General features: G+C 37.5%; 1 protein-coding gene across 10 annotated transcripts in view; it reads right to left on the bottom strand.

Moving 5' to 3' along the window:
- Positions 1–765: 765 nt before the first annotated feature.
- Positions 766–13,936, bottom strand: part of EPB41L2 (erythrocyte membrane protein band 4.1 like 2) — a 108,070-nt gene continuing 94,899 nt past the window's right edge. For 5 of the 10 annotated variants that reach the window (XM_044424639.1, XM_044424614.1, XM_044424629.1 and 2 more), the window contains 7 exons: positions 13,488–13,541; positions 12,743–13,285; positions 11,504–11,626; positions 9,542–9,634; positions 8,544–8,624; positions 6,098–6,203; positions 766–3,159 (listed from right to left, as the gene is read on the bottom strand). In XM_044424639.1, the coding sequence (XP_044280574.1) occupies positions 6,099–6,203; positions 8,544–8,624; positions 9,542–9,634; positions 11,504–11,626; positions 12,743–13,285; positions 13,488–13,541 (999 nt within the window). In that variant the 3' untranslated portion in view covers positions 766–3,159; position 6,098. The remainder of the gene's footprint in view (positions 3,160–6,097; positions 6,204–8,543; positions 8,625–9,541; positions 9,635–11,503; positions 11,627–12,742; positions 13,286–13,487; positions 13,542–13,936) is intronic. The other 5 variants (XM_044424678.1, XM_044424649.1, XM_044424695.1 and 2 more) reach the window with 3 other exon arrangements.

Here is a 13,936-nt window from a genome sequence, read left to right as displayed (position 1 = left end):
GAAAAAGAAAGTCATTTCTTCTCTTTCTGGTTCATTTAATCTGTTTCCATTACAAGTTCTTCAAACAGAAGATGTATCCATCTTAACATTCAAAAGTATTTTCTATGTCAAGGTTTGGAATAGGGAGTTCATCCTCACTCATTTCCTCTGGACTTCTATCTGCCTTACTCTTTGAGCCCTTTAATGAGATGTAACATAGTTTTGTTCTTGTGCATAGTGGAGTTTTCCTTTTATTTTGCACTACTGCAACACATGGAGATGTTTTCATTTAGCATATTAAAAAAGAAACATTCAAATGAGCACATTATCCTATCATCTCCAACTGCCATCTTGCCAGTCTCCTTTCAACCCTGCTGCTGCAAATTAACCACTTTTATCCTTTTCAGTGAACAAGGAGTTGGCTCCGGCCAATAATCCCGCAAATGCAGTCCTTCGGTACTATTCCAAATACAACAAATTGAGGAACTCCAAAAGAAAACCAAGGTCAGTAAAAAACTGGTAACTTCATAGACAATTTTACTTCAAGATACAGGTTCATCATCTACTATCTATTCCACTAGTTTAAGAACAGCTTGCTGTTATATAAAAGTGGATATTGGTGAGAAAAGAGTTATGAAGACTTGGTTACAAGAGGCATAAATGAACAGCTATTTAAAAAGGAAGTTTTAATTATTTTACTTCCTCATAACGGCTTTCCACAACTCTATTTAAAATATGGTTTCATGTGATAAACTACTTGAAAAAAAATCACACACAAAATGGATATATGGACTTTTTGTCTGTTTATTTTCCATTTTCCTACCACTTTCTGAAATCTCTGCAATCATATGTCTGGAAATACAAACAGTGAAATGAAACACTTATACAAAACAGTAAAAGATACAAATTAAAATATAAAAGCTGCTGCTTTCCTGCATTAAATGGCTATGTGTTTTTAAAACCTGATATATTTCTTAAAAGTTGTACAGATGTATGTGGGTTCTCATTGTTTTTGTAACACTATAGCTGCAAAGGAATACAGCTGGGAACCTAGTATGTATGTCAAATTGGAGGTTGTTCATGGAATGCATTTTTTCTACTTGCTGTTGAACTCTCTCGTGTAATGTAGTTGTGACACTATGGGCACCTGTTGGACACTTTTTGTAATGTCAGTAATTGTCTACTTTCCCCATCTCTCTAGAACATCAATCTTCCATTTGCTCATTTCAAAATTTGTGCTTTTTCCTGGCAGCAAGATTCTTATCCAGCCCTTACATTTCAGCAGTCATTCCACTGCAACCAAAGGACTGAGATTAATATGATAGTAGGGTTATGAGGAAAGCAGATGTCATCGGTGCTAAAGAATATTTGCACAAATTCTTAATGTAAAGTATAACAACTGAAACTATGTAAAGTACAGACAACAGAAATGCTGCAGTATTTATTATGGGATTAATAGTTTCAGCCAAAAGAGTCAGAGATATGGTGAATCAGAAACTATAGATGAGAGTGGTTCTGGGACTGAAGATGAATGGGTTCCATCTAGACTTAGCTGCACTTAAGATTCTCACTGAACTCAATGTGAAAATGTAATCACTCTTGAATTTTTAAAATTAGAACTGTGCAAGTAACTTAGTCTAGATCTGGCCTAATGTTCTTTAGACACAAAGAGAATACAGAAACAGGCTGAAGAATTAGAATTATGCAGACCTTAAAGTGGTAGAATTTAATTCCTTTACAGTACTTTGTCTATATGTATGTGTATTTCTTTGCCAGTAAAAATGAAAAGAGGATGCATTTTATTGTACTATTTTGAAAAAGCGTGAGCAATGAACTTTGATAACATATATTTAAACAATGCAACCAAATAATTTTCCTAACAATGTGTTTAACTCCCACATGATAAACTTACGCAGTATTTTCCAACCGTATTCATAGACTCAAAATATATTTTGTTTCAAATGACTAATTAATAGTAGTAAAATTTAGAGAATAAACAAACTTTATTTATAATAGTAATACAGAAAGCAAAATATCACTTAATACAACTTCAAGCTGCTGTAATTTTAATATGGCATCTTAACTATACATAAGGTGAACGGCTGGATGAGAGAAGAGATACAGTTAACAGGTTTTCATACAGACTTCCTCAGCGGCAGGCAGCCTCACTCTACAGAACTGGTTCCCATGATGGGCCCTAGGCTGCATCCATGGCTCCTCAGTGTCTGTAAAACCTGCAGTTGCCTTTAGGTGAACTACTTCAAAACAGGTAACTGTTCAACAAAAGTGTCAGTCATAACAGGGAGATCATGAGTTGCTTATGCAATACAAACATTTCTGCATGTAATCAATGTGTTTGACATTTGACATATTAAGAGAAAAGCACTAAGGTTTTAAGCTGCCTAGATTATCTTTGTTGGAAGAGAAGAGAACAAAGTCCTTCCAACCTTGTCCAGAATGCTGGAGACCACGAAGTGTCTACCAAGGGACTGAACAATGGCAGTGAAGTGCATAAAGGTTATTAGAACAGTGCTCAGTCAGTAGAAACAACTTTATAACTCTCTTTCTATATTATAACAGCACCAGTTCCCCTCAGAGTGGGAGACCCTCAGAAAAGAGAATGTTACAAGGAGTCTGTATAAAATCCATACAAATTTTAATTTATGTTTCCTACCAAATTATAGGAAAGCTTTGCAATTTTTTTAATAAAAAGAATGTATCTTTTATATTATTTGACATTTCATTTACCTGAATAATCTGAAAAAAACTAAGTTATTCCAGTAAGAAGCTTTATTTGAAATATTTCTGAAGAGGCTATATCTAAATTAGTCAACAATTTTCTCCTTCCTGCATATTACAATTACTCAAGTGAACAGTGCATACTAAATATTTGTGTTCACTTTCATGCAATCAGGAAATCAAGTTATATAAAAATGGCTGGGAATTGTGCAAACAAAGTAATAAATTTCTAAACCTCATAAAAAGCCAAGAATGTTAAGAAGTGGTTATAAAAATAAAGACATACATGTTATAGGATGAGAAAAGATAAGGTATGGTATTGGTGATTTCTTCTGGAGATGTCTGGCCACTGGTGCCAAGCTGGGTAAATTCAGTGAAATAGTGGCAGGGACACTGACTTGGAATGACTGAAGCTCTTCATAGTCACAAATCTTCATAATTCTAAAGAAAGCAAACAATTTAGTGTAATTCTTACATTTATCCTAAGTGTTGAAGGCTATTAAACATCCTTTCGGCCAGAATGCCATTGCCGTCTTTTTCCTCAACTTTTTTTTTTTGCTTTTTTTCCAGTCATATCCACAAGCTACACTTTCCTGACCTCAAAGAACATTAAGCCTCCCTTTCCAGAACAGCAGCTTTCCTCAGTGTTTAAGCAGCCACCCAATTGCATGTGCAGACATACTCGTACATACAAAAACACCACCACCACACCATTGCTTAAAACTGGGAACCAAGCAGAATCTGCTCACTTCACTCTGCAATTATAAATAGCACCACTACGTTTGTAGCGGCATGCCAATGCCTATCAGCCTAACCATTGTTATGGGAAAAAATGTTTCCCTTTTCAGAGACATTGGAGCAAGTTCCAGCCTAAAGCATGGTGACTTGCTTCTTGTTGCCACTGTTGTCATTCAATCCTAGAAGGGGCACACATTGCTGAAAGCATCCATATACCCTGAAGTGCCTGATCCTGCCTAATCCTGGAAGCTCAGAAGGGTCAGGCCTGGTTGAAATCTTGATGGGTTACTTTATGTTGTTAACCACCAAGAGAGCTTTCGCTACAGGCAATAAAGAAATGTAATGAATAACAGTAGTAACAGGGCCCAATCACTATAATTCAGACTATAATCCGCTCCAAGGAGTCTTTTGTAGCATATAGGAACTATATTTCTCAAGAGGCTTGAAGCAAGGCAGGCCTTGTAATGCTGTGGGCCTTGAAACAGACTGCAGTGACCTGCAGAGTTGGAAATCTCCCTGCTGATTTATTAATATCCTTGATTACTCTGCAATACCAGTGAGAACAGTGGCACTGCTAGGCCACAGAGTGTTCTGTGGTTTTGAAGCAGGAGGTGTCTCTCTGGATCATTATACTGCCCATGATGCTAAGGCTTGCGGCATTCCCAGGACCACCTTGGGATTCAGAGTTAGTTGTCCTAGAGATAGGAATTAGGACCTTCTTGCTGCCCACACTGCTACTCATCCTCATTAAAAGGGAAAGAGAACACAACAGTGAATTGCTGACCTCTACCCATCAGGCATGAGCCTTTTCAGAAGTTTATGGCCCAGGTGCTCATACTTGTGCTTGTGACCTTGATATGCATCAAAATCTAGAAACTTCTAGGCTATTTACCATCTCTATTTAGGAAACATGAGAAGTCCAGTAAGTTCGTATCCAGTCCAAAATGGATAGAGAATTCCCACAACTCAAAATTCAACAATGAAATTTGACAATAATGGGTTTAGTTTTATCCCTACATTAAAAACCAAAGGATTACATTCTAAAAAGTTCATTTGAGGCAGTATAACTGTCTGCATTCCAAGTGAGACTTCTGGTTTCTCTTGGAACATTTCCTCCATTTGATGAATTGTAAGTGGCTTGCAAAAATCTACAATTTGAAGTTTGAAGAAAGAAAATTTGTCTAATTGGTGCCCTGGTGTGCCTCTTTTCTCCAGCCCAAACATTTAGCACATCACTACCAAATATTTTATCAGTGTTCTCAGTTGAGAGACACAATTTCTTTTGTTTTCATATGCTTCTTTTCCAACTGCAATGTCTACATATTATCTGATCCAAAGTTTGTTTATTCATTCCTTCATTCTATACTGCTTTTCTGTTAAAAGACATCAAGAGAGTGCAAAGATTATTTAAACAAAACCAGTAAAACCATTTAAAATATTAAAACCACAATAAACACTGAAAATGATTTCAAAGGCCCCTTTTAAGAAATGTGTCTTGTCACCTTTTCCAAAATAAGACAGTAGAGTCCAACTGTAATTCTAAGGAAAGGAATTCTAAAGACACTGAAGAAGACCCTTTCCTGAATGCCCAACAAATGGACTTCTGCAAACTGGGGTATCCTCAAAAGTGCTTCTTCTGCAAATCTGAATAACCTGGAAGCCTAAACTGAGACAGGTAGTCCCCCTTAGATACCCAAGCCCTAAGCCATGGTTGAGAATGTGTAGTCCTCTAGATGTAGTTGTACCATAATGCTCACCACTCAATCTATTGGCTATACTGGTTAGAGCTGATAACAGTTGCAGTTCAGGAAGGCCCACACATGTCCCATCCCTGACCTAGATTGTATTTTAATGGACTTCTGTAAATAACCTAGAGAGCTTTGGCTATTGGACAGTATACAAGATATAAACAAAAAAAAGCTGATTGTTTTAAAAGTTAAAAACAACACCTTGCATTGAGCCTCACAAATAGTGCAGGATTTCAATACTGAGGTATGTGCTCTCTATACTGTGCACTGATTAGCAGTCTAGTTGCTGCATTTTGCATCAAATGAAATAAAGCTTCCAGACAATCTTACAAGTTAGTCTCATGCAGAGTATATTGCAATAATCAAACTATACGGTAACTACGGCATGGGTAACTATTGCCAAATTAGAACAATGCAGGAAAGGTTTCAACTGGTGCAGGAAGTATAACCATGCCAATGCAACTTCTTACCACCTGAACATTTAGTGACAGTGAGAGATCTGCAAACCTGAACTTTTGAGAGGTGCAAAACCCATTCCAGAATAATTTGAATCCTAATGCTCAAACTGGACTTTCTACTGACCAACAACCTTCCCGTTGGTTCCCTGCAGTTTCTTTCCCTGTAGTTATATTCTCAGTTTCTGCTTCCCATGCCTTAGTTCCTACATTCTTTGTTTTTTCCAATTTGCTTTTCTTATATCGAGGCTCCAAATTGGAAGAATTCAAACTTTAGAATACAAATATTCCAAGCAGAAACATGGAAGAGAACATTGGGCAGATAGGCTTTCTTATGCTCAACTCTAATACACAGCATTTCAAAGTACATAATATACGAAGGCTTCTTATATTACTGTCAAAGCTGTTTGCAGTTTATTGAGAGTTGGGGGCTCTTACCTTATTCTCCTTCTTCTTCAAGTTCTGTTTCCTTATGCACCACCACTCTTGTTACAGACATGTCAGGGTGCTGTTCTTTGGCTTCTTTAATGGCTTGTGCCAATGCCTACATAAATTTTAAAATGAACTGGTTGAACAGCTACAGGTATTAAAATGAAGAGTTAGCCTGGTGGGAAATGGCTAGTTAAGCTACCAGCACTATGCTTCCTGAAACAGAATTATTTTATTTATTTAGAAACTTTGTAGGCCATCCATCACTGTCGTCTCTGCTCAAAGAGAGAGCTGGAGATATGGAGGATATTGCTGCACAAAAACTTAAAACAAAGAAATACTAAGTAGACCTATTTTGTAAGTTTGAGTGGTAGAGTAGACTTTGAATATTTTCTTAGTGTTTATTTAAAACAAGTATACTCTGTTTTCTAGTCAAACCTCATACAGATTAGATTGAAAACACACATCAGTTCTGGTATGGCAATTTCTGTCAAATAAAAATATTACGGTGTATCTTCATCCACCTTATTCACCAGATCTGGCACTGTGCGACTTCTGACTCATCTCCAAAGTCAAAATGACCATGAAAGGTAAATGTTTTGAAATGATTCAGGACATCAAGGCAGCCATGACAACTAAAGACACTCATAAAAGAGGACTTCCAGAAATGCTTCAGAAAGTGGCAAGAACAATGAGATAAGTGCATTTGAAGTAAGGGGAAGTATTTTGAGGGGGATTAATGGCAATGTGTCTTCTACTGTAATAATTTTTAAATTTAAAGAGTCACCATATTATTTGATCATACCTTGTATATAACCACTCCTCACTAAGTAAATGTACTAACATAACATTACTACTTCAAACTTAATTTGTTTCAGGAGGCTGAATTTATTGTTTATTAGGTATTGTTTAGGGTCTGGGAATGGAGTATTTCCATTATTTCTAATGTGGAAAGTTGATCCAGAGTTCAAACAGCATCCTGAAAGGAATTAAGTTTGAAGTATGAGGCACCATTGTATCTAGTATTCATCCTTATGGCCTTGTGCTTCTACATGTGTTAAATATATGTATTTATTTATTTAGCAGCAATAATATAACAATTGATGGCAAGGGGGAATCAGTAGGCAGGAAGACTGTGCTGATCTTCCTGTGTAAATGTGTCCCATGGGTGTCTTGAAATGCAAATTTATAGGAAATGTCCTGAGAGAAGAAAATATCAGTGGTCATGGGAAGAGTTAAGTATCCCCATTCTCCATAATTTGTCTTCTATGTCTTCCCCCCTGCCACCACCCCCATCACATTCACATTGCCACAGGAATTGTAGGTTTGGGAATATGTGTTTGCCAAGGCAATAGGCAGTTCTGCCTCAAGGCAGCAGTTGGTACTCTTCCTTGAACAACTTTACTTGTTGATGAGGAAAGTGTAAGCAGTGGCCAATTAGTATCTTTCCCCATAGATCTTTTGAAAGCACAGTTCAGAGGTAAACAAAATCTGTATTGGGTTTGCTTTGACAGAGCACACTGGAAATTTTCAGTAGGAAATAAACCAAAGTGAATAGCAATAACTTGTTATATACTTAAAATGCTAATCTTCATTAATTAAAAAAACAAGAACAGAGATGTTCCTTAAACTATTTTTAGTAATTGAACATGGAAGACAAGGGAATAATTCTCCAGAACACACAGAGAGAGAAAGAGGGTGGATACATCAGAAACAAACATGGATTCAAGAAACAATACATTACCACTACAAGTTGCTAGATATTTACTGAAATGATGATAATTTAATACTGCATACAAACACATTTTTACATGAAGAAGCATTCTCTAAGCTGAACAAGGAACATATATTAAAAACAAATGAATGTAATCCATCCCTAAAAAAGAACTTACCTTTGGGCCCCATATTCTTTATACAAACCCAAAAGAAGGTACTGAGCTCTTGAGATATTATAAATTCCATTTCATTACAGCCAAGATGTTATCTGACCTTTTCAGATTTCCCAGCTACAGATGTGCCAGGACAGAGAGCCCTCATGCCTAATGCTACTGCTTAATTTCAGGCTTCAAGGAGAGACTGAACCTGACACAGGCACATCAAAAACTGAAATTACATTTACAAAGATGTCTTGGTGCATTACAATTAAGAAATGAAAATGAAGCCCCTGCTTGGCTGATTTGTCCATTAAGCTTTAGTGCAGCACCATATGACAAACAGGCAAGCTATAATCAAAATAATTCAGTGAGTGTTAGTTATTTGGGTTTTTTTTACCCACTCTAAGCTGATCTATTTGTAAGTGAAATGTTATATAAATTAATTTAAATAAGAATCAATTTCTTAATATTGCTCACTTTTTTAGCAGTTAGAGCATATCTTTCCAAGAAAAAAACCCCATCCATTCTTTCACAATGGACAAAATATTGGAAAACAGAGCAGTATACATTCTGTGTCTCACCTGATCATGGTCAAGGTCTGCATCTCCAGTAATAACAATCCGTTTCTCAATTCTGGTTTCAGAAACACCACCTTTTACTGTCTACGGGATTCACAAGGAAAAAAGTGTTACTTAAGCCCCCAGTACAGTGAATTTGCTGAGGCAGTGGTACAGATGTTTCATGTCAAGTTTCTATCACCATTGACAATGCAATGGAAACTACAGAATGTGTGTGCGACAGTGAGAGAGAAACAGGCAGGCAGGCACTCCAACAGTGCAGGGTCAAGCAGAATTAGAATGCCCACCCAGTACAGTGTTTGGCCGCATGAAGGAAAAACTGCATCCTGTTTCTCATTCACAGATCAATACAGCCATATTTTCCTAACCCCTATCTAAATGCACCTGCTGAAAATGCTCTGCTGCAGGTGAATGACATCATTTACTGCACTCATCCATAGCTTCTTTTCAATAGGATTCTCTTTGAATTTGTCATATCAGGAAAAAAGATGACTAAGAGGCCCAGGAAATATAGATCAAGAACACAGAAGACCCATTCAAAACATCAGAAGCAACAAGTCACCACCCTTAAAAATACATAAGGAGAATTCTGAACTGTGCTGTATGGAATACTGTGCAGAAAAACCCCTCTCTCATTAGTTTTCTCATCCACCTGCCATCCCAGGAACTTGTAACTGTTACTTGTTGGTCTCTAGTTTCCTTCCCCAGAGCTTTAGCAACATTTGAAAAGTGAGACCTTTCCTCCTCTGCATATTTTCTTTCACCATTAGCAGAAAGGGTTGGTCAGGATATGAAAAGTTTTCCTAACAAGTTGCTGTCTTCTATTAAGCATCTGAGAATTTATGTTTTGCAGGGTTAACTCCAAAAATCCTTGAAAACAAGAAGAACCATACAGAAAATACCACTATCAAATTAATTCACTTCTAGTGTTTGAATAGTCAACACAAAATGTACTCAGTAATTTATATCCAATCCAATCCAATCCAGAGTGACCGTTTTACCTTAGTGATGTGTGTGGTTGTGGTTGTAGAAAGAGATTCCGAAGTGATCGTTTGTGCACTCAAAAGCACACCAGCATCACCATTGCCATCAAACTAAAGAATAAAAACAAAACAGGACAATTCTAACTAAATCAAAGCATCACTACTCAGCTATTCCTATATATGGAAATTACCTGCTTTACAAATAAACATCCATAATGTTCTGTTACCATCCATGTTACTGGAAAGGACCATTTGAAATGAACAATAGACAAAATGAATCAGAGAAATGCAAGCAAAGACAACAACAGGGACCATCCCAGGTTGTATTTGCCCTCTCCTCATCCAAGAGAGCATCACTTATCCACTCCCTTGTAGAAAATATTCCAGGAGAGGAAGAGAAGCAAGTAACAATGACCTCAGGGCTAGATTCCTCTCCTTTACAGGGCATCAACAATCAACTACCCTAGTGGAAAAGATTCTAGGAAAGAGGGAGGGAGAGGAAGATTGTCCAGAAACCCATTCCAGTTCCAGCTGGACTTTCCTCACCCAAGATCATCTTTAACCACTGACAGTTTTGCATATATGTTTAATTAGTTGATGATATCATTTCTTGTGATTTTATTATCATTTTTCTTGTGTGCTGCCTTTGAAGTTTTTGTATCCAAGGAAGGTAGAAAATAGTTATAATAAATCATCATTAACTCCTTTCTCAGGCAGCTAAAATCGGAATGGCAGAAATAAAAGTAAATCCCAGAGATAAAGTAAAGCTGCTTACCTGTAACTGACATTCTTCAAGTGGTCATCTGTGCATTCATACATATGGGCCTGCATCTACGTAGGGCATGTTGTTGTGAAGATTTTCCAAGCTAGACTTAATCTGACAGAACTCCTCCTTGCCCTTCCCTTGGTCTATCTAGAAGGTGCTCCTGCCATTTTCCCCAGTTCTTTCAGGACCAATGTTACGGCTTTGAAACCAGGGAAGAAGGCCAGTGAATGACTGACCCATACCATCTCAATACAGGCCTGAAGGAAAACTATGATTCTGAAGCTGTCGACACTGACATGGCATTGGTGGGCAGGATGGGTGAATGCACAGATGACCAAAGCATGTCAGTCATCTTCAGTCTAATTTAGCAAGGCACCTACGTGTACACCCCCTTGTAATGTATGTATATTACATATTAAATATATGCATGTACTTCTGTGTATCTATCATGACATATTAAGTACATTGGATTCATGAAATGTTACATAGGGACTGGGGCCTCTTCTCACATACTGCAGTCTTCAAAGGTTGTTGCCTCAGATTCAGAAATAGAAGAAGAGGAGGTACATTTGAAATGTTTAGCTGAAATGCCAAGACCAACCAGCACCCACATAAGACAGGCAACCAAGGAGAAACAGATATTTTCAATAAAACTCAGCTGACCACTGAGAGATGGGTGGGGTGCATTAAACAAAAAATGCCCAGTGTTGAAGCACTGGACCAATTGAGAAGCATCAGATGTTCTTGGCAATTGGCCCATATGCAGAAAAATGAATCTGAAGATGCAAACAACTCCTCTGGGTTTGGGAATAAGGAGGGGTATTTAGTTTGGAATCAGCTTTGCATCATTTTGTCACATTTCCTTAACATCCAGTATTCTAATTACACTGTTGTTTATGGTTACTGACTTATGAAATACCCTTCCTTCTTTTGTATTACAAACCATGCTGGGCTGCCACTTTAACTTCATGAAGAGTTTAGTTAGAAAGTGTTTGTCTTGATCTACTTGGAAAGCATAAGTAGGTGGGGAGGGAACCAACACATGATACAGTAATCACAAAATGTTACCAGCTTAACTTCTAAACCCCTATTTTAATAAATACATCTAGCATAAAGTTATTTTTTTCAAGCATATGGCAATACCCTCTTATATTATGTGCACAATATTGTTGATGTATTCTAAAAATATATTGGAAATCATGCATTATCTGTACCTGGGGAGATTCATACGTGATAGTTTTTGTCTCTGTTTGAACAATTGGTACTTCTTTGGTGGATATTTCAGTTCTCTGTGAAGCATCTGAAATGGTCACCATCTCAGTTTTAACCACGGGAGGCTAGTATTCAGAAAGACACAGAAAACTATGGATTCAAAGGTCATAAAAAGTAAAGCATATGGCACGTAGCAATATATGAACTTGCTTCAAGGTACTGAATTATTTTTAAAAGATTTCTCAAAGGAACTTCTAACTGAAAATGAAAATCATGACACACATCAGCATCCAGACTGTAAAACTTAGCACACTTTACATTATCACAGCAGACCAACCAGTAAACTGATTTATATTCCTCCAATTTTACTCTAGTGAGAAACCAAAGATAGCTTACATAATCCTTCCCCTTTCCATTACAGCATCACAACCCTGTGAAGTAGATTAGGCTGAGAGTCAGTGACTGCCTAAAGTCACTCAGTGAGTTTCATGGCCATGTGGGAACTAGAACCAAAATCTCCTGAGTCTTGGTACAACACGCTAACCATTGCACCACACTGGCCAGATGATCTTGGCTCAGATTAATTTGATGTTCGTATCTACTGCAATAAGTTCATGCCTCCAGAAGATTACAGGCAACTAATATAAAATAATAATGGTTTTTGTAAAGGCTTTTCACCAAAACAAAGAAATATACTAATGCTGACTATCCCATGATGCTGGATTGCACTCAGTGTGCATTCTGACAACCCTGTCCATGTGTTTCATCAACATCTATGCAACCATTTCATAAAGTATCTTACGGAAGACAGTAAAAAAAGGAATCTGTGGAATTTAAGAAGAATATTATATTTATGTGTTTTTCCTGTTTTCACTTCACTCACAAGACTAATAACTTCATGATTCCAATTTTACAAGTTATTGTTGGGTCATAAACAACTAACAAACTAGACAAGACAAGACTCAAACAAATTAATACATGCAAACAAAAACCGTAACATTAAGAAGCTAAAAAGATGAAACAGTCCCAGGCAAGTTTGTTCTTCTGGGAAAGCACACTGGATGGAGAAAAACCATGACCAAAGGCATAATTTGACTGTCTTATCAATTCTACCCCACCCCCCTGCTTTCAGATTTGAATCTGAGTGAAAACCTGAGGAAGACAGAGAAGAAGAAAGGCAGAGATTTTTAACCCTATGATGAAGCATCTAATCTAGGGTCCTTTCCTCATCTACCATTTACCTCAGAGCAACAAATTATCTGTGGTGAGACATCAATGTCAATATGTGATGTCTCGCCATTTACTTTCAACTGCTCTTCCTCACTCTCTTCTTTTGGACCTTGTTTATCCAGATTTGTCAGGTTTGCCTCTCCAGATGTTTTTGTGGACACTTCATTTGTCTTGAGCAAAGTTTCTGTCACTTGTGTATGCCCAGCTGTCACTTGCAGTGGGCTGACTTCCTGTGAAATTTCCACACGCACTACTGCCTCTGTTTTGCATTCCTCCTTCTCTTTTATATTTTCATTTTCTTCTACTTCTTTTATGGTGTCCTGAGTCATCCGTTGGTGTGGCTGATATTCTCCTACTTCATCTTCACTCTCACTACTGCTGCTATCTGATGACAGTGATGAAGAGTCCTTTTTTGTCAGATGCTCCATCTTCAGATTTTCCCCATCAGAGACAACCTCTACTTTGCCTCTGTTGGTATCGTCTTTGACTACTGCCTCTTCTGTCCCAACCTCTGCCTGCTTCTTCTCCACTACGTTCAGAGTCTCATGCGAACTCTGCACAAAACAAATGGATGAGGAAAAACAAAAAGTAGAACACATGAATAAATAAAATAACGAACATAAAACAGTGATGGGTGATTCAGGTCACATAAAGAATAAAGATGACTGTAATGGTTAAATGGGGGAAAACAAAGGAATGAAAGAATGATGATTCTGAAATGTCAAAGGTCAATGGTCTATGGCAAAAGAGTAGAACCTTAATAGTCCTGCTGGTTCCACTGGAAGGCTCTTCTGTTTGGGAATTAAATTTCTGTGAAACAAAAGCAACCAGAAGACATATAAATACAACTATCTACACTTGTTGACACAAACATCTGATTTCCTTATTACACAAATAGCACAGAAACACAAATTATTGGCAGTTTTGTTAAAGCAGCATATAAAGAAGTACCCAGAGATAAGCGTATTGAAAATGTACTGTGTCTTGGATTCAGACTTAAATCATACATAGATCAGACCCATTTAAGGCAATGGGGCTTAAGTCAGAACTAAGTCAGGTTGCTTACCTGTAACTGTTGTTCTTCAAGTGGTCATCTGTGCATTCATACATATGGGCTCTTTGCAAGCGAAATTCTACAGCTAAGCATTAACTTGGGCAGAGGCCCCTCCCCTTCCTGCTTCCTGCATCTATGGGAGGGGCTTCTG

The sequence above is a fragment of the Varanus komodoensis genome, unplaced genomic scaffold (assembly GCF_004798865.1).
Source record: "Varanus komodoensis strain SLA01 unplaced genomic scaffold, ASM479886v1 scaffold1, whole genome shotgun sequence".
In the NCBI taxonomy this organism is placed as follows: Eukaryota; Metazoa; Chordata; class Lepidosauria; order Squamata; family Varanidae; genus Varanus; species Varanus komodoensis.
Note: the sequence above shows the minus strand (reverse complement) of the source record. Positions and strands in the feature narration are given on the sequence as shown.